At 47.4% G+C, this 24,017-nt stretch overlaps 1 protein-coding gene across 4 annotated transcripts in view; it reads right to left on the bottom strand.

Moving 5' to 3' along the window:
• Nucleotides 1–24,017, bottom strand: part of NANS (N-acetylneuraminate synthase) — a 34,555-nt gene that overhangs the window by 1,939 nt on the left and 8,599 nt on the right. Inside the window, exons 1-6 of one of the 4 annotated variants that reach the window (XM_055350032.2) lie at nt 21,187–21,437; nt 17,135–17,350; nt 11,745–11,798; nt 4,151–4,250; nt 2,820–2,974; nt 44–310 (exon numbers count right to left, since the gene is read on the bottom strand). In XM_055350032.2, coding sequence (XP_055206007.1) covers nt 44–310; nt 2,820–2,974; nt 4,151–4,250; nt 11,745–11,798; nt 17,135–17,350; nt 21,187–21,318 — 924 coding nt within the window. In that variant the 5' untranslated portion in view covers nt 21,319–21,437. Of the gene's footprint in view, nt 1–43; nt 311–2,819; nt 2,975–4,150; nt 4,251–11,744; nt 11,799–17,134; nt 17,351–21,186; nt 21,474–24,017 lie in introns of those variants that run through there. The other 3 variants (XM_055350033.2, XM_031014584.3, XM_055350034.2) reach the window with 3 other exon arrangements.

Raw genomic sequence — 24,017 nt, 5'->3', positions numbered from 1 at the left:
CCGCATACGGCAGCAGAACCGAGTAGAGTCCGGCAGGACTCACCTTCTCATTGCAGGCCATCTCACAGGGCAGCAGCTGCTTGGTTGGGGAGCCCAGGGCACGCTCCACAAGACGCACTGACCGCACCAGCTCGGCCAGTTCTCCAGGCTCCAGCGAGGCCGAGTGGTCACTCCCCTTCCAGGTCTTGTCCAAAGTTATGTGACGTTCCAACACCTTGGCCCCCAGAGCCACTGCGGCCACAGATATCGCTATGCCTGTTTCATGCCCAGAATACCCTATGGGAATGTCAGGAAAGAGCTTCTGATATTCCTTTAAAATGGAAAAAGAAAAATAACATTAAATATCATGCTGCTTTATGCATATTCTCCAGGTGAAGCGTATCTGGTTGAGCCCCGGTTTAGCCACTCACTAGCTGTGCAGCCAGGGGCAAGATACTGAGGCTCTCTGAGCCTCTCTTTCCTAGGGATGATAATAATACCTGCTGAGTGTTGCTGTAAATGCATGAGAAGCACTCAGCACATTGTAAATGCTCTAAAAATGGTTACTGTTATTCTAAAGAATGCATTTTAAGAATGTTTCACATTGCACAATACACCAAGAGTAACAACAGAACTATAAATGAATGTCTAACCTCATTCAAAAACCATCTGTCACATTTAATTAGCCTGAGCTGCTGAAAGCAAGTGTGCTATATGCACAAATATCATCAATAATATACACAGCCCAATCTCAAAACAATCCTTTGGTGGAAATGATAAATAATTAATCCGTTATCTATAATTCACTGAATGCAACAAAAGACACTCTAAGATGGGTGAGTCTTGTTGGTGAGGGTGACCAGAAAGCTAAGTACAGTAGAAAGACTCAGGTAGCGTGTATTATTATTTTATTGTTATTTATTATTTCTTTTTGAAACAGGGTCTTGCTCTGTCGCCAAGGCTGGAGTGCAATGGTGTGATCTCAGCTCACTGCAACCTCTGCCTCCTGGGTTCAAGCGATTCTCCTGCCTCAGCCTCCTGAGCAGCTGGGACTATGGGTGCCCGCCACCATGCCCAGCTAATTTTTGTATTTTTAGTAGAGACAGGGTTTCGCCACATTGGCCAGGCTGGTCTCGAGCTCCTGGCCTCAAGCAGTCCACCTGCCTCAGCCTCCCAAAGTGCTGGGACTACTGGCATGAGCCACAGTGTCTGGCCTCAGGTGGGGTTTAACAAAAGATTAGGAGGGTTAGGTGGCAAAGGCCTTGAAAACCAGGCTTAAGGGTGTGTGATGGAGTGCGGGTTGCTACAAGTTTGAAAATTCAAACCACTGTACTACGTGCAGGCCCAAGATGGGATAGGCTGGCAGAATAACTCCTGCAATGTGTAGTGTCAAGAGAGAGGACATGACAGCACCTTGAGTGGGGACGGAGATACACTGAAAAGGAAAATAGCTGGGGTCATGTCTACTAAACTGTTAATTATCGGAATCTCTGTGGGATGGGAGTGCAGGGGATGTTTACTTTCGACATTACATATTTCACAGAAATCATTTTTAAATTTTAAAAATAACGTGATTTAGATAAGCTGTAAGTGAAGCAAAAACAGGATTGGGAGGGAGAGAAAGTTTAGGTAAAAAGAGAGTAATGTCAGTTTTCAAAAAGGCTAACTTTTTAAAAGTTAATGGCCGTATAACAACATGTAAGAAAGCTTATATTATGGGGAAAACAATGTCAAATACTGTACTGAAAGGAAAATATAAAAGGAAAACAACTGCAATATCAGGATTCTAGTATGTGTGGATAGATAGAATTCCATTAATGTTACTATAATAGTTTTAATGATAATTACATACATATTTTCGAATAAAGTTAAATTTAATGATAATTACATACATATTTTCGAATAAAGTTGAATTTCCAGTGCTACAGGAAGAACTGAGAGGGATGGCGTGAGACAGTAAGAGACAAAGGCCTAGGGGGACATGCCCAGGTTCTAGTTCCAGCTTTGCCACCAAGCTGCTGTGGGATCTCAGGCTTCCCGACTTGGGACTGGATTTCACCATCTGTGAAATGACTGAGTAGGCAAAATCCTGGGAGAGAGTAATTTCCCTCAAGGCTGTCACTATAACTAGTTTGAGCCTCAGGGATGCTCAGCATTAGAAAATAAGAGAGTCAGCAAATAAAGCAGAAAAAGCCAGGAAGTTTCAAGAAGGCCTCCTATAACTCAGTATGAAAAAAGATGAATATTTATCTGTACATTAGTGTTCATAGCAGCATCATTCACAATAGCCAAAAGGTAAAATCATCCCAAATGTCTGTTGACAGACAGACTTTTTTTTTTTTTTTTTTTTTTTTTCCCCTGAGAGTCTCACTCTGTCACCCAGGCTTGAGTGCAGTGGTGCAATCTCGGCTCACTGCAACCTCTGCCTCCTGAATTCAAGCGATTCTCCTGCTTCAGCCTCCTGAGTAGCTGGGACCACAGGCACGCATCACCATGCCTAATTTTTATATTTTTAGTAAGAAGGGGTTTCACCATGTTGGCCAGGCTAGTCTCGAACTCCTGACCTCAGGTGATCTGCCCACCTCGACCTCCCAAAGTGCTGGGATTACAGGCATGACCCACCGCACCTGGCCAAGAAAATTTCATTTACAGTCACCCTCTTTAGAATATATGTGCTTCCTCAACTGCTTAGCTCAAATTTGATTTGGTAACAGCAAGACTGTCAAAGGATGTTCAAATTATAAAGTATGCCATGGTTTGTTAGAATTTTGGTTATAAAAAAGACTACGTCTTCCCCATAGTAAATGGCCCAAGAAGGGAACCCCCTCCCTCCTGCTCACCGAGATGACCCGCAGGTTGACGTCCTCAGGCTGGAGCGGGTATGCGCTGGTACACTGCAAGAAGCAGAAGTTGGGGTTGAGGGGCTTCACGATCTGATAAACTTGCTTCATGGTGTCCATTGACTGCATCCCGCTGGAGATCACCATTGGGCGACCTGAGTAATCCAGCACCAACACCATCAGCACTTCCTCTTTAGAGGTTCTGACTCTCCCCAACACATCCCAACTGCTGGTCTCATCATTCAACTGAACTCCACAGACATCTCTTAAAACACTGTGCCAGCCCCTGTGGGGGAACAGAGAGGAGCTTGTTGGGTTCCTGCCCTCGGCCACAGGAAAGGTGGGCTCCCCTCTGCCCCCCGACAGTGTTCTTGAGCAAAAGGAACTGAATTAAAGAGGCAGAGGAATTTCACACTGCCAAGAGGAAAATGAGTATCTCATCTGATTAATAGGTTGTATACCATGGCAGTACAGTAGAATGAGTGCTGATTCAAGAGTGTGAGTGAATGTGAGGTGCGGAGCTGCCACTTCTAGCTGTGCCTGGGCAGAGTACTGTCCATCTCTGAGTCTCAGAGGCCTCCCCTGTGAAATAAGTATCAAGCATCATAATCATGACCTGTTTCAGTCCTAGGAGTGTTATGAGGATCAAATGAAATTGTTCATGTTGTAAAACCACTTTACACGATCATGTCCCACTGCAGTCTCAAACTCAAGCAATCATCCTACCTCAGCCTCCCGAGTAGCTGGGGCCACAGTAATGCACCACCATACCCAGCTAGGTTTTATATATACTGTCATATCCTTAATTTCTTATAAATTTTAGTTAAAAAATTTTCTAGGACAGGTGCAGTGGCTCACACCTGTAATCCCAACACTTTGGGAGGCCAAAGTAGGAAGATCACTTGAATCCAGGAGTTCAAGACCAACCTGGGCAACATAGACAGACCTTGTCTCTATTAAAAAAAAAAAAAAATTCTTAAAAAGAATTTCTAAATGTCTTATAAAAACTGTCATATCCTTAATTCATTTTCTTTCAACTCAGCTTACAAAAAATGGAAGTACAGGCTGATTGAAAAGAGGTTTCTGGCAGGGCACAGTGGCTCATGCCTGTAATCCTAGCACTTTGGGAGGTCGAGATGGGAGGACTGCTTTAGGCCAGGAGTTCAAGACCAACCTGGCCAACACAGCGAGACCCTGTCTCTAGTTAAAAAAATGAAAAGAGGCTAAAATTTGTCTTCATGAAATCTGCCTGAAAGTGGGCCACCATGAGGGGAGTAAAAATATGAAGGTTTGGACTCCCTTCGATTTTAAGTCAAAAATTAGACACTTACCTTTTTTGGCTGTCTTTTCCAGATAAGGAAAATTATTAGTGTCTCCAGATCCAACTTTGAAAAATGGAACATTCAGTTCATGCAGGAATTCAACTGCCATCTACAAAAATCAAAGAGGGAGCTCCTTTTCACCATTGTCCAAAAACACTGTTGTTATGACAGGCGAGGAATAACATACAAATAGAAAAACCCCTCATCTTAGGCAGTAGAGGGACGCTCAGCAACTTGAAAGCAGGCAAAGATTTGTTCTCAGTCATTTCATTCAACTGCAAACATTCATTTGCATCCACCCATCCATTAGCCCAACAAACGTTTGGTGCTGGTCTTTGCTGGCTACAGGAATCTGGAATAGGGCTGGGCGCGATGGCTCATGCCTGCACTTTGGGAGGCCGAGGCGGGCGGATCACCTGAGGTCAGGAGTTTGAGACTAGCCTGACCAACATGGTGAAACCCCGTCTCTACTAAAAATATAAAAATTAGCCGGGTGTGGTGGCGGGCACCTGTGATCCCAGCTACTCAGAAGGCTGAGGCAGGAGAATCACTTGAACCTGGGAGGCGGAGGTTGCAGTGAGCTGAGATCATGCCACTGCACTCCAGCCTGGGCCACAGAGCGAGACTCCGTCTCAAAAAAAAAAAAAAAAAAAAAAAAAAAAAAATTCTGGAAAAGAACCTTTCCCCTGGCCAGACCCTACCTGCCCCAGGGGCCTAAGGCCAAATGAACAAACATGAAACGGTCATGACCTAATCCTGACCCAGAAAACCAGGCAGTGAAAACATGAATAGCCTCAAAGGCTTTCCCTTCTACTCGGCCAAACGAGCAGGAAAAGGGGCTATTTCAATTCTTGGCGAAAGGGGGAAAATGGAGCATTTTTTTGCCCAGCCTCTACATAAGGATCCATGGCTGGCAGGGCCCATTCAAACCGAGCCCTTTCAGGCCTCAAAGCACACTGCCTACTTAAAAGTGAACCTCAGTCACTTTTTTCAGATATAACGTCACTGCTTGAGGTTACCTATTTGGTGCTCTTCAACATCCTTCTCTAGGATTCATCAACAAGACTCAGGAAATTGGTAAATGTCAGCAAATGCTTGCTGAAGGAATCAGTGGATCACAAGTTATAAGAGTAAAATCTCAGTTTGGTGTCAAATTATAAGAACTCAAAAACTTTTTATTATCATTTCTTTCCAGCTTCAGTAAGGTGTAATTGATACACTAAAAACTGCACATAATGTAATTTGGTGAGTTGGGACTTAAGTATACACTACTGCCACAATCAGCACAAGAGTAATAAACATACACATCACCTTCAAAAGTTTTCTTGAGTCCCTTTGTTTTGTTTTGAAGTTGGAAATCAAAAGTCAAAAAAATCAATGTCTCTGAATGGTGACTCAGAAATAAGTTAGGGCTTAGTGAGTTTCTCACACTTGATCACATGGGCACAAATCTTTCCCTCTCCCAGGGAAGTTGCTGAAATGAAATGCAAACTCTGATTGGTCTAGGACCGACCGACCGACCGACCGACCAACGGACCAACCAATCTACCTCCCTTCCTCTCTCCTTCCCTCCCTTCCCGTCCTCCCTTTCCTTCCCTCCCTCCCTTTCCTTCCTCCCTCCCTCCCACCGTTTCCTTCCTTTCCTCCCTTCCTTCACCTTTCTCACTGCTCTTCCTCTCTGCTTTATTTTTAACTCTTCTCTTTTCCCCTTCCATCTTTTTCTTTTCTTTTGTGGTAGAGACGGGGTCTTGCTATGTTGCCCAGACAGGTCTCAAACTCCTGGGGTCAAGCAATCCTCCTGCCTCAGTCTCCCAAGTAGCTGGGACCACAGGCACGTGCCACCACATGTGGCTATTTTTTTTTTTTTTTTAATTTGCTGTGGAGATGGGGTCTTGCTATGTTGCCCGGGCTGTTCTCAAACTCCTGACCTCAAGCAGTTGTACCACCCTGGCCTCCCACAGCGCTGGGGTTGCAAGCTTCAGCTGCCATGCCCAGTACCTTCCATACCTTTCCACCTCACTCCATCCTGTTTGTGTCTCATAACACTGCTAACTAGCCCTAAGACAGAACTGAAAAAAACATCAGTTTTAAATATATTTTTTCAACAAAATCTAATTTTCCTACCCTTCTCACTTCATTTGGCAGATGAAGAGAGTGCTTTCTGTTTAAAGAAGGAACCTTCCACTGAGTTTTGTTTTGTATAATGTTCATCTTGTGGGAGTGTGGTGTGGCCCACCAGGGCATAAACAGAAGCAGGAACTCCCCCAAGAGAGGGGCAGAGCGATCAGGGGCAAGGAGGGGGGACAAGTGCAGAAAAACACCTTGTGAAAGCTTACCTACAGAGGCTGTAAAATCTGCATGGAATTCTGTAATTTTCAAGTAAAGAAAAAGGCCAATTCCTGCTGGAAAGGGAAGGGGCGCCTCATTTTGCCGCCTCCTGGGGAGCCAGCGCCACCCAGTGGCCATTTAGAAAACTGCCACTCAGAGCCATCGGGCAAAGGGAATCTGAGTAATCTGGAAGATCCTAACTTTCAGCCCTAAGACAGTATAGCTGTGCCTAGGGGCTACTACAGGCTGGGTCAGCAACTGGTGACCCCTTTCTCTTCAGGGACTCCTTGACTTCCTCTAGCCTGCCCACCCTGCTATCGGGTTCCCTCTCTATCTGGGGTTCCATGCAGCCCGGCAGCTTCAGCACTCCTCTCTCCCTCCTGCCCCATAGCACAAAGTCTGTGGGAGTCTGAAGGGAGCTCAGGCATGTACAACTCTCCTCGGGCTCCCAGCTGAGTTCAACATGCAGAAATGGGTCCCATGGATAGCTTCGTTTGGGAGAAACACTACCCTGCCTTAATGCCTTCTTAGAGGGTCCCAGTAAATCAACTTAGCTGAGTTCCAAACCCAGTGTTTCCCAAACTTATTCGACTCAGAACTTTATTAATTCTGGCCAGGCACGGTAGCTCATGCCTGTAATCCCAGCACTTTGGGAGGCCAAGGCAGGAGGATCATTTTAGCCCAGGAGTTTGACACCAGCCTAGGCAACATGGCGAAATCCCGTTTCTACAAAACATATAAAAATTAGCCGGGTGTGTGGTGTGTGCCTGCAGTCCCAGCTACTCAGGAGGCTGAAGTGGGAGGATTGCTTGAACCCAGGAGGTCGAGGCTGCACTGAGCTGAGGTCGTGTCACTGCACTCCAGCCTGGGTGACAAAACAAAAAATAAACCAAAAAACCCTTTATTGATTCTAAATCAATTAATGAATGAGGGTGGACAACACGTGCCCACAGAACCCCGTTTCTGTACTGTGTCCTGTGGGACACTCTGGGAACTGCTGATCTGAGTCAGGGGTAAGGAAAGAGAGGAGTGGAGCTGAGATTTTTCTAAAGTCCCTTCTTCTCCCCTCAGTTTTTGGATCCTTCAGGATTAAAAAAAAAAGCCCAGGCCAGGCGCGGTGGCTCACGCCTGTAATCCCAGCACTTTGGGACGCCGTGGCGGGCAGATCACGAGGTCAGGAGTTCGACACCAGCCTGGCCAACATGGTGAAACCCCGTCTCTACTAAAAATACAAAAATTAGCCCGGCGTGTTGGTGTGTGTCTGTAATCCCAGCTACTCGGGAGGCTAAGGCAGGACAATTACTTGAACCTGGGAGGTGGAGGTTGCAGTGAGCCAAGATCATGCCATTGCACTCCAGCCTGGGTGACAGAGCAAGACTCCGTCTCAAAAAAAAAAAAAAAAAAAAAAAAAGCCCATGGTGATGAGCTGGGGAGAACAGGGAGTCAGGGGAACGGTGTAGCCACAAATAGGCTGGGCCGGCCTCAGGGCAGCAGCCTGTCAAGAGGGCACCATGCCTAGGACAGAGGCAGGTGCTGGAGGGAAGGGCGGCTTTGCTGGGATGGCCACTGTGTGTGAGGAGAGCATGTCCCTCAGGAGTTACCTCTTTGGTCATGGCTTCCATTTGCCTTCTCAATAGAACTTTCCTTTTAGACTAAAGACATTCTGCTGTTTCACCTGAGTTCCACAGCCTTGGTGCAACTTTCAACCAGAAGCCCTGACGGTTTTCTTGGCCTTAATAAAATTCTGCCACACCTTAACCTTTCCTCAGCACACAGAGAACGCCCTAAAACAGCATACAGTGTGGAGAAAATATGCACTCAATAAATGCCTGTTTCTATAAGGAAGTTAGGGTAGGTAAACACTGGGAGCCACTTGCTAGGTAAATACAGAACAAGGAACCAATCTACCTCCAACAATTTGACAGATGGCAAGATAAATTAACTCTTGTAAAGGCTCTTAAAGAATGCACTTTCCTGCCGGGCACGGTGGCTCCCGCCTATAATCCCAGCACTTTGGGAGGCCGAGGTGGGTGGATCATGAGGTCAGGAGTTCAAGACCACCCTGGCCAACATGGTGAAACTTCGTCTCTACTAAAAATACAAAAATTAGCTGGGCATGGTGGCGGGCACCTGTAGTCCCAGCTACTCGGGAGGCTGAGGCAGAGAACTGCTTGAACCCGTGAGGTGGAGGTTGCAGTGAGCAGAGATTGCGCAACTGCACTCCAGCTTGGGCAACACAGCGAGACTCCATCTCAAAAAAAAAAAAAAAATGCACTTTCCCTCACTGCCTGTGCCCTAGGTCAGGCAGGGGACTAGCTGGGAACAAATGGCATTCCTCATCCAGAGGAACCTACCTGCCCAAATAGGCTGAAGCAGAAAAACTCCAAAGGGTTCTGAGTCACAGAACAGCCATCGCTGGGTGAGTGCAGACCTGGCCCTGTGCTGGCACCCCACAGGCTTAGCTCCCTGAATCCTCCAGATAGCCCCAGGGGCATCTTAACAATCCTGTTTTTACAGACGGGGGCCACTGCGGCTCCAAGGTTACATGAGGAGCCCAAGCCACACAGAGTGTGAGCACCAGGAGCTGAGCTCAGAGAGCCTGACTCTAAAACACACATCACAGACACCAAGCAAATGGGCTGCCTGGGGAGCAGAGGGAAGGAAAACCAAGAAAGAAGGAAGCCCCGCTACAAACACCAGACTCCTCCCTATCACCCAGCTGCTCCAGGTTCTCAACCGATGCCACCTGCAGGGCACGGCCTAAAGAAGTGACTCCGCCTTGGCAGCCTCACAGGGGCAAGGAGGCACCTTTCTCCTAGATCGGATCCAGGAGCTCAGGGAGCTTGCATTTCCAGGAAATGTGGACGGAAGCAGAAAAGTCCCCAATCCAGGTGCAAGTCACCTTGATGACATCTTCCCTGGTTCTGCGCTGACTCAGGACATCAGAATAGAGAGAACCACTGGATGGTAGCTTGGTCACACACGGAAAAGGAAATGGTGGCCCAGGCAGGGAAGGGGCTCACCAAGGTCACACTGAGAGTTAAGGGCAAAGTCAGGACAAGTACCCAGATGTCCCAGCCTGCAAGTACCCAGATGTCCTAGCCCTTAGCCCAGGTTGCTTTCCTTAATTGTAACTAATATTCACTGAATACTGATTGTGTACTATGCTTTATATTAACGATCACATTTAATCTTCACTTTCCCTCCCAGATGGGTTCTGCTAGGAAGCCCGCTTTACAACTGAAGAAAACAGGCACAAAAAGGTTAAATAACCTCCACATGGATATACCAGAAATGACAGGCAGAGCCATATTCAAACTTAAAATCTGACCCTAGAGTCCATTCACTTGGCCACTGGGCCATATAGCCCGGGTATGGGCCACACAGCAGGGTGTGTACCACAGAGCTGGGGTGTGCATCATACAGTCGGGGGTATGTACCATACAGCTGAGGTGTGTACCATATAGTCGTGCCATCATATAGCCAGGTACACACCACACAGCTGGGGTATGTGTATACAGCATTCAGCATGGGGTCCCAAATGTTTTCATCTTCAAATTCTTAAAAATTACTGAGGAGGCCAAGTGCAGTGGCTCACACCTGTAATCCTAGCACTTTGGGAGGCCGAGGTGGGAGACTGTTTGAGGCCCAGAGTTTAAGACCAGCCTGGGCAACATAGGGAGACCCCGTCTCTACAAAAAAATTTAGAAATTAGCTGGTTGTGGTGGCATGGACCTGTAGTCCCAGCTACTAAGAAGGCTGAGGTGGGAGGATCGCTTGAGCCTGGGCCGTTAAGGCTGTGGTGAGCTATGAGCTATGATTGTGCCACTACTCTCCAGCCTGGGCAACAGAGTGAGACCCTGTCTCAAAAAAAAAAAAAAAAATTACTAAAGAGTCTGCAGATCTTTTTTATTTTTATTTTTTGATGTGGGTTTATTTATTCGTATTTGCTGAATTAAAAATTAAAATTGTGGCCAGGCGCGATGGCTCATGCCTGTAATCCCAGCACTTTGGGAGGACAAGGTGGGCGGATCACCTGAGGTCGGGAGTTTGAGACCAGCCTGGCCAAATGGGAAAACCTCATCTCTACTAAAAATACAAAAATTAGTCAGGTGTGGTGGCGGGTACCTATAATCCTAGCTACTCAGGAGGCTGAGGCACAAGAATCTCTTGAACCCAGGAGGCAGAAGTTGCAGTGAGCCAAGATCACGCCATTGCACTCCGGCCTGGCCAACAGAGTGAAATAAATAAATAAAATAAAAATTTAAAATGAAAGCCGGGCACGGTGGCTCACACCTACAATCCCAGCACTTTGGGAGGCCGAGGCAAGTGGATCACCTGAGGTTAGGAGTTCAAGATCAGCCTGGTCAACATGGTGAAACCCTGTCTCCACTAGATATACAAAAATTAGCTGGGCAGGGTGGTGCATGACTGCAATCCCAGCTACTCGGGAGGCTGAGGCAGGAGAATTGCTTGAACCTGAGAGGTGGAGGTTGCAGTGAGCCAAGATCCTACCACTGCACTCCAGCCTGGGCAATAGAGCGAGACTCTGTCTCAAAAAAAAAAAAAAATCAGTAAGTGGTTGCCTAGGCCTGGGAGAATTGGGGCAACTGAGGAGTGCTGCTAATGGGTAGCTTTTCTTTTGGAGATGATAAAAAATGTTCTAACGGTAATTGTGTTAATGGTTGCACAACTCTGTAAATATTACTAAACACCACTGAATTGTATCCTCGATCGGGTGAATTGGATGGTGTCAATAAAACTGTTCTTTAAAAAAACACACAACACACCTTCCATTAGGTGAGCCGCTGCCAGAGGAATGATGTCATCACACATCACCTAGCCTCTGGAAAACTCCACTATATACTTGCGAGAATGACGATGGAAAGGACAAATAACATTTGAGTATCATTATGGAAATAGCTTTGCCTTTGTGGACCTCCTGAAAGGGCTCATGAATCCCCCAGGGGTTCCTGAACCACACTTTGGAAACCGCCTTCATATACTTCTCATTACTCTGATTAGTTATCATTGTTTTTAATTGTCACTGCAATGAAATGCACACATAACATTTCTCCTTACTATGGATTCAACACTAGGTATGGTCAAGTTTTAGAAAAACTGTGTCCTGGGGAAGCAACTATGGAGGAGGAGGGATGACAAAACTACTAAGCCTAATTATTTTTAACAACCAGGTTAGGACTTAGTCCTCCAAATGAAAGTGCTTCTCAAAGTGATTACTCTGGGGAAGGCTGTAAGCTGTAATTGGACTTACAGTTTCACATGGCTGGGCAGGTCTCAGAATCATGGTGGGGAGCAAAAGGCACTTCTTACATGGCAGCAGCAAGAGAAAATGAGGAAGAAGCAAAAGCAGAAACACCAGATAAACCCATCAGATCTCATGAGACTCATTCACTATCATGAGAATAGCACGGGAAAGACCAGCCCCCATGATTCAACTACCTCCCTTTGGGTCCCTCCCACAACACGTGGGAATTCTGGGACATAAAATTCAAGTTGAGATTTCGGTGGAGACACAGCCAAACCGTATCATTCTGTCTCCAGGGGAAAAAAAAAAAAAAAAAAAAAGCAGCTGGATGCAGAGGCTTACGCCTGTAATCCTAACACTTTGGGAGGCCAAGGAGGGTGGAACACCTGAGGTCAGGAGTTCGAGACCAGCCTGGCCAACATGGTGAAACCCCGTCTCTACTAAAAATACAAAAAAAAAAAAAAAATTAGCTGGGCATGGTGGTGGGTGCCTGTAATCCCATCTACTTGGGAGGCTGAGGCAGGAGAATTGCTTGAACCCAGGAGGCGGAAGTCACAGTGAGCAGAGATCGCACCATTGCACTCCAGCCTGGGCAACAATAACGAAACTCTGTTTCAAAAAAAAAGCACCAGGAATGACTAACACTTTAAAAGAATAATATTATTTCACCAGAAGCTAAACATTGTAATTCATCTGTTGAAAAACAATCCTATTTATTTAGAGGACACCACATACAATCTCAGAAACTCTCCTGGGCTGTGAGTACGCCCAGAAGGATTAACACAATAACGTCCCTTTGGTTCTGTTGTTGATACTTACAAGACCTATTCCTTTCTGAATGCAGGCTGCTATGTCACCAGTTCAAACTGAATTTGAGCAAACCCAGGTCTCAGATTTGAAACTGGATGCAGAGTGAGGCCCCTGCCCCAGGTTGCAGGGCAGTAATTAACTGAAGATCAGCAATATATCTAAGTAACCTTTTTATGTAGGTTTAAAAAAAAAAATCTGTCCCCACTCCCAAGGCAGCTCTTGGGCCCAGAGACTCTCCAGCCAACTTCAGTCTTGAACTGGTACCGAGCGTGGTGCATGCAGAGACTCTCCTGAGCTTTCAGGCATTCACAGTGGGAGTCTACGCTCTGGGAAGCCTGGGCTGCCAGTCAGGCAGCAGCAGCTGAGGGACTGTGGAAAGCATACTGCTCTAGGCATCAGATCTGCTACCTTTAAGACCCATTTCCTAACTGTGTGATACTGAACAAACTTCTGGCCCCTCTGGTCCTCCATTTCTTCATCTGTAAAATGGGGCACTGTAGGGATAAAATATATTACTGTATGTGAAGATGCTTCATAAACAATAATGTGTACTTCAAAAGTAGGGAATTAGGGTGGGTGCAGTGGCTTACACCTGTAATCCCAGAACTTTGGGAGGCCAAGGCAGGCAGATCACTGAAGGTCAAGAGTTCAAGACCAGCCTGGTCAACATGGTGAAACCCCATCTCTACTAAAAATATACAAAAACTAGCCACGTGTGGTGGCAGGCGCCTGTAATCCCAGCTACTCAGGAGGCTGAGGCAGGAGAATCACTTGAACCCGGGAGGTGGAGGCTGCAGTGAGCCAAGATCGTGCCATTGCACTCCAGCTTGAGCAACAGACCAAGACTCCGTCTTTAAAAAAAAAAATAGGGAATTAGGATTGTTAAGTACACAACTGCATTTGAAGAATGTCATGCGTACGAATGCTGTGAATTAAAGAATGAATTTGGTCTACAGAAGTGAAGCCTGAAACTGCCAAGTTCTCTAGAGGCCTAGGTTCTCCACCTTCCTCCTTTTTTAAACCTCCCATTACCTCTGGCCTGAGCTGCATGTGTGCTTCTTTCAACTCAGTCGACACACATGTTTTAGAACTGGAAAAGTGGCACAGAGTCAGAAGTCTGCTTCAAATAACCTGGTTGACCAAAAGAAAAAGTGTTTCAAGACCCATAAAAATGTTCTAAGGTTTTACTTAAAAATCTGTTTCTGGCCGGGCGTGGTGGCTCACGCCTGTAATCCCAGCACTTTGGGAGGCCGAGGCGGGCGGATCACGAGGTCAGGAGATCGAGACCATCCTGGCTAACACAGTGAAACCCCGTCTCTACTAAAAAATACAAAAAATTAGCCGGGCGTGGTGGCGGGCGCCTGTAGTCCCAGCTACGCGGGAGGCTGAGGCAGGAGAATGGCGTGAACCCGGGAGGCGGAGCTTGCAGTGAGCCGAGATCGCGCCACTGCACTCCAGCCCGGGCGACAGAGCGAGACTCCGTCTCAAAAAAAAAAAAAAAAAAAAAAATCTGTTTCTAAGAAGCCATCTTAAGGAAACAACCCCAAACAGAGAAAAGATGTCTATCTCAGCACTACTTATTAGCACAAAAAAACTGGCTGGGTGCAGTGGCTTAAACCTGTAATCCCAGCACTTTGGGAGGCCTAGATGGGAGGATCACTTGAGGCCAGGAGTTCGAGATCAATCTGGGCAACACAGTGAGACCCTGTCTCTATAAAATTTTTTTAAATTAGCCAAGCGTGTTGGCACATGCCTGTAGTCCCAGCTACTCAGCAGGCTGAGACAGGAGGATCACTTGAGGCCAGGAGTTCGAGATCAATCTGGGCAACACAGTGAGACCCTGTCTCTATAAAATTTTTTTTAAATTAGCCAAGCGTGTTGGCACATGCCTGTAGTCCCAGCTACTCAGCAGGCTGAGACAGGAGGATCACTTGAGGCCAGGAGTTTGAGACTGCAGTAAGCTATGATTGCATTGTTGCACTCCAGCATGGGTGACAGAACAAGATCCCATCTCAAAAAACAAAAAAACTAGGCCAGGCACAGTGGCTCACACCTGTAATCCCAGCACTTTGGGAGGCTGAGGCAGGTGGATAACCTGAGGTCAAAAGTTCGAGACCAGCCTGGCCAACACGGTGAAACCCCATCTCTACTAAAAATACAAAATTTAGCTGGGCCTGGTGGCAGGTGCCTGTAATCCCAGCTACTCGGGAGGCTGAGCCATGAGAATCACTTGAACCTGGGAGGCCGAGGTTGCAGTGAGCTGAGATCACGCCACTCCACTCCAGCCTGGGAGACAGTGAGACTCTGTCTCAAAACAAGCAAACAACAACAAAAAATAAAACTGGGCTGGGCATGGTGGCTCACACCTGTAATCCCCAGACCTTTGGGAGGCTGGGGCGGGCGGATTGTCTGAGGTCAGGAGTTTGAGATCAGCCTGGCTAACATGGTGAAACCCTGTCTCCACTAAAAATACAAAAAAAATCAGCCTGGCCTGGTGGTGCATGCATACTTGGGAGACTGAGACAGGAGAATCGCTTCAACCTGGGAGGCGGAGGTTGCAGCGAGCCGAGATCACGCCACTGCACTCCAGCCTGGGTGACAGAGTGAGACTCCATCTCAAAAAAATAAAATAAATAAAATAAAATTGAGGAAACTTTTTTTAATTTTAAACTTTAAATTTTGAGATAATGGTAGATTCACGTGCAGCTGTAAGAAAGAACACAGAGAAATCCTATATACTCTTCCCCCAGTTTTTTTGAGACTCTGTCTCAAAAAAACAAACAAACAAACAAACAAAACTGAAATAACTTCCGTATCCAAAAGTAGAGGAATGGTTAGGTACAGTATAGTACATGCACCAAAAGAAATATTACGTTGCTATTAAAATCTTTAAGCATAAGGTGGGGTAAAAGTTCATGCTATAATGTTAACTAAAACAAGCAGGCACAGAACTCGATGTTCACTAAATAGTACCAGCAGGCAATAAAACAAGAATATAAAAAGACTTCAGGAGGAAATATATAAAAAGAACTGCTATAGAGGGATTATGGGTCAGTTTTTTCCCTTTTCTTGTTTTCTAAACTTTCTGTAATGTTATTTTTACAACTAAAATTTTTTTTACATTCCAAAGAACACATGAAGGAATTTTAAGGAGGCAGGTCACAGAGCAGATGCGACCTGAGACCTGGCACGAGCTGTACTCTTCCAGGATGTAGCATGACCAAGCCAAAAACCACTGGTGACCATCCTGTGAGCCATTCCCTTCTGGACAGTGCCAGTGTCCCCCCACTCAAGTCAGTCAAGGCTAGTCAGCAAGGAACGGACTCCAGAATTGTGGTTTCCTTGCTCTATTTTTTTTTTTTTTATTAAGAGACAGGGTCTTGCGCTATCACCCAGGCTGGAGTGCTGTGGTCCAATCATGGCTAACTGCAGTCTCAAATACATGGGATCAAGCAATCCTCAGCCTCCCAGACTACAGGAGTACGCCACCACGCCTGGCTAATTTTTGTATTTTTTGTAGAGATAGGGTCTCCCTGTGTTGCCCACGCTGGTTTTGAGCTCCTGGCCTCAAGCAGTCCTTCCAGCTCAGCCTCCCAAAGCTCTGGGATTACAGGTGTGAGCCACCACACCCAGCCCCTGGTTCCCAGACCATTTTCTACTGGGAGAAACCTGGCCCAGCTGGGGTGTCCCTACAGCTTGGAGGGACTCTGGGATTCCAGTGTGGCTGACCCCTACTTCCAGAGACAACTTGTTATTGTTATTACTATTATTATTTTTTTTTTTTTTTTTTTTTTTTTTTTGAGACGGAATCTTGCTCTATCACCAGGCTGGAGCACAGTGGCGCGATCTCAGCTTACTGCAACCTCCACCTCCCAGGTTCAAGCGATTCTCCTGCCCCAGCCTCCCAAGTAGCTGGGACTACAGATGCATGCCACCACGCCCAGCTGATTTTTTGTATTTTAGTAGAGACAGGGTTTCACCATGTTGGCCAGGATGATCTCAATCTCTTGACCTCGTGACCTGCCCGCCTCGGCCTCCCAAAGTGCTGGGATTACAGGTATGAGACACCACACCTGGCCTTTTTTTTTTTTTTTTTTTAATTTGAGATGGAATCTTGCTCTGTTGCCCAGGCTGGAGCACAGTGGCGTGATCTCGGCTCACTGCAACCTCCACCTCCCAGGTTCAAGTGATTCTCCTGCCTCAGCCTCCCAAGTAACTGGGATTACAGGCACACACCACCATGCCCAGCTAATTCTTGTATTTTTAGTAGAGATGGGGTTTCACCATGTTGGCCAGGCTGGTCTCGAACTCCTGACCTCAGGTGATCCATCCCCCTCAGTCTCCCAAAGTGCCGGGATTACAGGTGTGAGCCATCAAACCCGGCCAGAGACAACGTGTTTTTAAAACAATGGCATCCTTCCCACAGATTCTCACTGGGCTTTGGCGCCTGCTAGCCTCTCCAGTAGTTGGGAACGGAAAGGATGAGCAAGGGCTGGAGGTGGCCCTAAGCCGGAAGTCACCAGGCTGCCTGCTGACCCTTGGTCTGCTAAAGTGACAAATGACAGAGCAGTGACATGAGGACTCACCTCATCCATGCCAGAGGCAGTGAAGAAGATCCCAACCTCCTCGGCGTACCTCTGCAGCTCCCTGTACTGGTCATGGCTGAACTCCAGATGTCGTTTGTGCTCCCCATACGTCTTCCCCCAGGAATGCTTCGAGGTGTATGGCCTCTCCAAGGCTTTCCGATTAAACTTGAATTCTAGCTCACTCTTCTGGAACTTGGCACAATCAGCCCCACACTCCTACAACACACATTAGGACATCTTTCAGTGACTGTCGTAGATTCTCAAAAAAAGGAAAAAATTCCGGAGCAACCATTATGACATCACCATCTTTATTTATTTATTTATTTAGAGACAGAGTTTCGCTCTTTCACCCAGGCTGGAGTGCAGAAGGCGTGATCTCAGCTCACTACAACCAATGCCTCCCGGGTTCAAGCCATTCTCCTGCCTCAGCCTCCCAAGTAGCTGGGATTACAGGCACCCACCACAACACCCGGCTAATTTTTGTTATTTTTAGTAGAGACAGGGTTTCACCACATTGGCCAGGCTGGTCTTGAACTCCTGACCTCAGGTGATCCACCCACCTTGGCCTCCCAAAGTGCTGGGATTACAGGCATGAGCCACCGCACCCAGCCGACATCACCATCTTTAAAAACAACATAGACTGACAGAGAACTTAAGGACCTCCAAGGAAGAGGAACAGAAAAGGCAAGAAAGTCTGAAAGGAAGAAAAGGTTGTTTGGAGATGGGAGACCTCCCCCTATTTTTTTCTCTTAACATGCCAAAAGAAAAAAAAATGGGACTTTTTTCCTTTGTTTTGCATTGTAAATATTAAAAACATTGGATCAAAGAGTTAAGGAAGATTTTAAGTTATATAACTGAGCAAAGAATAGTCAAATCAGCACTGGACCAGAATTTAGTAAAGAAAAATTCTGGTTTAACTTTGACCCTAACTCTTAGATAAGTCACTTCCCAGCTCTGGACTCAGTTTCTCCATCGATATAAAAGCAGTTTGGGCTACCTCCAGGATGTGTAAACTGTCCTAATGAGGCCCTCTCAGGGACAGGAACATCCAGGGACAGTGCCCTATGCCTCTTTCTCTGATTTCAACAATAGCAACCCTGCTTTTAGCTGCTTTGCACTGGCGCTTTTCTCCATGACATTTTCTTTGAACAGGTTACATGTTAAAAAGCAGACAAACAAAACAAAAATGCCCCAGCCCCTAGATGACTTCTACTGAGCAGAGGCAATAATATAAAAGCTGGATTGTTTGACTATAAAAAAAAAAACAAAAAAAAACACTCAAGAGGTCAGGCACAGTGGCCCATGCCTGTAATCCAAACACTTTATGAGAGGCCAAGGTGGGAGGACTGCTTGAACCAAGGAGTTCAAGACCAGCCTCGGCAACATAGTAAGACCCTGTCTCTACAAAAAATATAAAAATTAGCCAGGCATGGTGGCATACGCCTGTAGTCCCAGCTACTCAGGAGGCTGAGGGGGGAGGATCGCTTGATCCCCAGAGGTTGAGGTGGCAATGAGCTATGATGGTGCCACTGCACTCCAGCCTGAGCAACAGAGTGAGACCCTGACTCAAACAAAAACAATCTACTCAAGAAAAAGAGTAATTAAAACCCACTAAAGTCCCATCTCACGGCCATTTCTGTAGACACAGAGGTATTCATGCTATTAAAAACTTCTTGGCTGCCGGGCGCGGTGGCTCACGCCTGTAATCCCAGCATTCTGGGAGGCTGAGGTGGGCAGATCACGAGGTCAGGAGATCGAGACCATCCTGGCTAACATGGTGAAACCCCGTCTCTACTAAAAATACAAAAAATTAGCTGGGTGTGGTGGCGGACACCTGTAATCCCAGCTACTCGGGAGGCTGAGACAGGAGAATGGTGTGAACCCAGGAGGCAGAGCTTGCAGTAAGCCGAGATCACGCCACTGCACTCCAGCCTGGGCAACACAGTGAGACTCCGTCTTGAAAAAAAAAAAAAAACTTCTTGGGTCCAGAAATGTCAGTGCTGAGATCACTACTCCTGCTCTTGGACAAATCATAAGATGGTAGGGTCAGGACTTGATGCTGGAAAGTTCAAAGAACATTAGAACTGAAAGTGACCTTGGGCAACAGAGCTCTCATTGTCTAGATGAAGAGCCCAAGGCCCAGACTGACCTGACTAAAGTTGCACAGTGTCTCTAGCAGAGCTGGCCAGATCCCTTTCCTAAAGGCTGCAGCCACCTAGATTCCAGCTCAATGGAATTAGAGACAGGGTCTCGCTATGTGGCCCAGGCTGGTCTCGAATTCCTGAGCTCAAGCAATCTGCCTTCCTCGGCCTCCCAAAGTGATGGGATTACAGGAATCAGCCACTGCACCGGGTCAGTACAGCTTTGTTTCTATGGCTTCAGTATCTCTAGATATTTCTACAACTTCAGCATTCCAAGAGGAAAAACAGACTGCTCCTTCAAATTAAGAGTGGGAATTTCCCTCTAGAAAACAATGTTGCAGAAGAAAGGCTGGAGTCCTGTGGCTTAGGAGCAAAAACTGAAAAAACCCCTTACTGTATTTATTATACTAGCTATGTGACCTTGCCTAAGTCACTTATTTTCTCTTAGCCTTTAAAATGAAATCGGCAGCATCATGGCATTGGGTTGTTGTAAAAATTAAATGAGATGGTGCATGTACAGCATTTAGTTTAGTATCTGGTAGAGTAAGCACTCAAAAAATGTTAGCAATGTTACTTTTGTAAAGTATTTTTATGATTCAGTGGTTAGGTTTCCATAAAACCAGTCCCGAAGGAACAGCAAGGGCCGAGGGTGGTGGCTCACACCTGTAATCCCAGCACTTTCAGAGGCCAAGGTGGGCAGATCGCTTGAGCTCAGGAGTTCGAGACCAGCCTGGGTAACAGGGCCAAACCCCATCTCTACAAAAAAATTAGCCCAGCATGGTGGTTCACGCCTGTGGGTCCCAGCTACTCGGGAGGCTGAGGTGGGAGAATCACTTAAGCCTGGGAGGCAGAGGTTGCCGTGAGCCGGGATCATGCCACTGCACTCCAGCCTGGGTGATACAGAGAGATCCTGTCTCAAAAAAAAAAAAAAACCAGAAAAAAAAAAAAAAACAGTAAGAGAAAACCTCCAGCCTGGGTGACAAAGCAAGACCCTGTCTCTAACATAGATAAATAAATAAATAAACATTTAAAAAACCTATCACAAATGATACAAAATCAGTTGAGCAGCATTGATGAAGCGAAAGGAAAGATGGGGTGAGCTATCTCTAAACCAAAGAATCATAGTGCAGGCCAGACCTTATGCTAGGGGCTGGGGTCGTAATGAAGAATATGGCAGTCCCAACAGAAGAGGGAGCACGCATTTACAGACTCCTATGTGCCAAGTGCTGGGCTCAGAGCTCTATCTGAGAATCTCATTTGATCCCCATAACAACTCCATGTGGAAAGAACTGTTGTTATCAAGCCCCGTTTTCAAATGGGGAAAAGGGTTCACGGAGGCTAAGTAAGCAGCCCATGTTCACACAGCTAGTAGTGGTGGAACTGAGATTTGAACTCAAAGGCCCGGCTTTTAACCACTTCATATTTCACATACAGGGAATGGCGGGTGAGAGACCACAGCAACTTCCAGGAACTGTCATTCCTGAAAGTAACTCTGTGCCGCTGAAGAATGTCAGAGAAGAATTATGAAGGGCTGGAAGGGGCCCAGTCATTAAAATCTTGAAGGCTATGTTAAAGGGTTTCGACTCTACCCGCGGGCAGGAGGGAGCCACAGAAGGTGCCAGGCAGGGGGGATGGTCTGATCAAGTCTGACTTTCAGAAAGATTATTCTGGCACCAGAACGGGGAGGAAACAGGTCGGGTTAGGAGGCAGCTGCTGTAATGCAGAAAGGTCACGAGGGTGGCGGACGCGGTGAGGAAGAGGGATCCGAAGGATTCCGAAAACGGAACTGGCGGGCGGGAAGAGGCCGGACCAGGGTACCGAGCCGCGGAGGCCGTGTGGCCCTGGCTCCCCGCGGCCCCGCCCCGCCCCTCCCGGCGCCCGAATCCCGGGTCCCGGGAGCTGCCGCCTCACCTTGGCCATGCGGATCATGCGCTTGGCTACGTCCAGGTCGCCCTGGTGGTTCTGGCCGATCTCGGCAATGATGAAGCACGGGTGTTGCCCGCCCACCCAGCGCCCAGGACACAGCTCCAGCTCCAGCGGCATTGCAGCGGCTCGGGGTCCGACGCCTCACTACCAGTCTGGGTCCGGCCGCCTCCGCCTCTACTCTTCTGTGAGCAGCGCTGCGAGACCCACACGCCAGCCCCGCCACGTCAGCCCGCGGCCGCCGGGCAGCCAATCCCCTAGGCCCCGCCTCTCTCCCGACAGCCAATCGGGGCGGGGGGCGGGGGCGGGGCCTCCCGCGGGAAGTGCGGCGGGGCGGAGGGTCGAGGAAGCTCCGCGGCCCTCTCCTGTGCGAGGCTTGAGGCTTGCTGCCCCAGAGCGCGGTCTCGGACCATCGCGGTATCCGTGCGTGCACCCAGGAGCAAGCATTCCCTGCAGGAGGCGGACGGCTGCCTGCGCAGGGCGTAGTCTATGTCCAGCTCTCAGGAGCATGGGGAGAGCGCGCCCTATGGTGTAATGGAAAAAACAGGGTTGCTAGAGTTAGAATCACAGAGCTGGATCGAGTCCAGCCTATGCCAGTCACCAGCTCCTGCTCATATATACGTTACTCAGTCTTCCGGAGCGTTATTTTTGTTTCTCTCTGAAGCAAAAAAATAAAATAGAACTGTGAGATGATCAGGTATAGAAACCCCTGATCACAATACTTGGCTTGTAGTAAGTTTTCAAGAAGTGGCGGAGGTTCCTATTATATGAGAGGCAACAGGTTCGAGAAGTTGCACTGGCTTGTCCAAAGCCATCCAGAAAGCCAAAGCAGAGATGGGACTAGTACCCGGACCTCCCAGCCCCGGGCTCTTAAAATACAATCACCTGGGCGGGCGCGGTGGCTCACACCTGTAATCCCAGCACTTTGGGAGGCCAAGGCAGGCAGATCACCTGAGGTCAGGAGTTCGAGACCAGCCTGACCAATATGGAGAAACCCCGTCTCTACTAAAAATACAAAAAAATTAGCCGGGCGTGGTGGTGCGTGCCTGTAATCCCAGCTACTCGAGAGGCTGAGGCAGGAGAATCGCTTGAACCCGGGAGGTGGAGGTTGCGGTGAGCCCAGATCACACCACTGCACTCCAGCCTGGTGACACTGCAAGACTCTGTCTCAAAAATAAATAAATTAATTAATTAATTTAAAAAATAAAGAAGATAACAGTTATTTCCCAAAATAAACCTCCTTCTTTCCTGGGAACTAGACTGCCTTTGTAGCACTAACAAATTAGCCACAAGATTAGACACGTAGGAGTCATGCACCTGGAGGCTACAAGATTCTGACCCTCCCCAAATTGCTCCTGGGGATAACATCACTATTGTAAAACCTAAGATCAGTGCTTGAGATATTTTGCAGACCCTGCACTTGATGGATCAGCTGGCACCACCAGATTGATAAACTGGTTCATCTGATCTTGTGGCCCCCAACCAGGAACTGACTTGGCACAAGAAGACAGCTTTGACTTTCTATGATTTTATCTCCAACACAACCAATCACTCCTGACATACTGGCCTCTCTTAACCCACCACATTATCCTTAAAAACTCTGATCTCCAAGGTGGGGCATAGTGGCTCACACCTGTAATCCTAGCACTTTGGGAGGCTGAGGCGGGTGGATCACCTGAGGTCAGGAGTTCGAGACCAGCCTTGCCAACATGGTGAAACCCTGTCTCTACTAAAAATACAAAATTAGCCAGGTATGGTGGTGCATGCCTGTAATCCCAACTACTTGGGAGGCTGAGGTAGGAGAATCGCTTAAACCTGGGAGGCGGAGGTTGCAGTGAGCTGAGATTGTGCCATTGCACTCCAGCCTGGGCAACAAGAGCAAAACTCCATTTCAAAAACAAACAAACAAAAACCCCAAAAACCTCTGATCCCTGAATGCTAGGGGAAATTGATTTGAGTAATAATAAAACTCAGCCAGACTGCACAGCTGGCTCTGCATGAATTACTCTCTCTATTGCAATTCCCCTATTTTGATAAATCAGCTCTGTATAGGTAGTGGGCATGGTGAACCAGTTAAGCAGTTAAAAATTTGGGGGCTCATTCGGGATTGCCCTTGTGCTACCTGCCCCGGTTCTGTAGACCCCCTCTGGCGATGGATCCAGAGGCCAGCCCAAGCGGCCACCTAGTTTTGGACTGGGGGCTGACTCTGGCGTCATCTCTATCGGCAGGGCACTACTAGCCCAATATGTATGGAGTACACTTTGCAATAGAGAAATTGTCCTGGGGAGATATCCCATAACTAGAGCTCCATGGCGAGGTGTCCCTCTGTAGCTCCACCATGGGGTGCCTGTAACTGTAACCTTATCACAGTGTCTGTTTGTAGCCCTATCATGGACTGTCTGCAGCTGTAGCCCCATTATGGGGTGTCTGATTTGGTGAGTAGTCTAGGTGCTGCCAACACCCCTTTCCTTCTCCCAATTGGTTCAGCTTCTTCAGGGGTCTCGGTTTACTCTCCCTAATTAGTAGGAAGAGTCTTGGTTCTGGAGACTTCTCCTCAATCAGTAAGATTTCGGGGAGAGTTCTCAGATGGAGAATAAGATAGTTTGGAAGGAATACTCTTGGAATTCTTGGTTAGGGATCTTGGTTTGGAAGGCCTTCTGTCCGTCTTGTCTTTGTGTGTGTGTTTGTATATGTGCAGGGGATCTCTGAGGGAATTTCTGATGCAAGTCCAGCAGGCCTAACTCAGAGAACCCTCTGTAAGTATGGTCACATTCAGTGAGCTCTGAAAAAAAAAGCTTAACAGGCCTGACTGTTAAGGG

Source organism: Gorilla gorilla, chromosome 13, assembly GCF_029281585.2.
Source record: "Gorilla gorilla gorilla isolate KB3781 chromosome 13, NHGRI_mGorGor1-v2.1_pri, whole genome shotgun sequence".
Lineage (NCBI taxonomy): Eukaryota > Metazoa > Chordata > Mammalia > Primates > Hominidae > Gorilla > Gorilla gorilla.
This window is presented reverse-complemented; position numbering and strand designations above follow the sequence as displayed.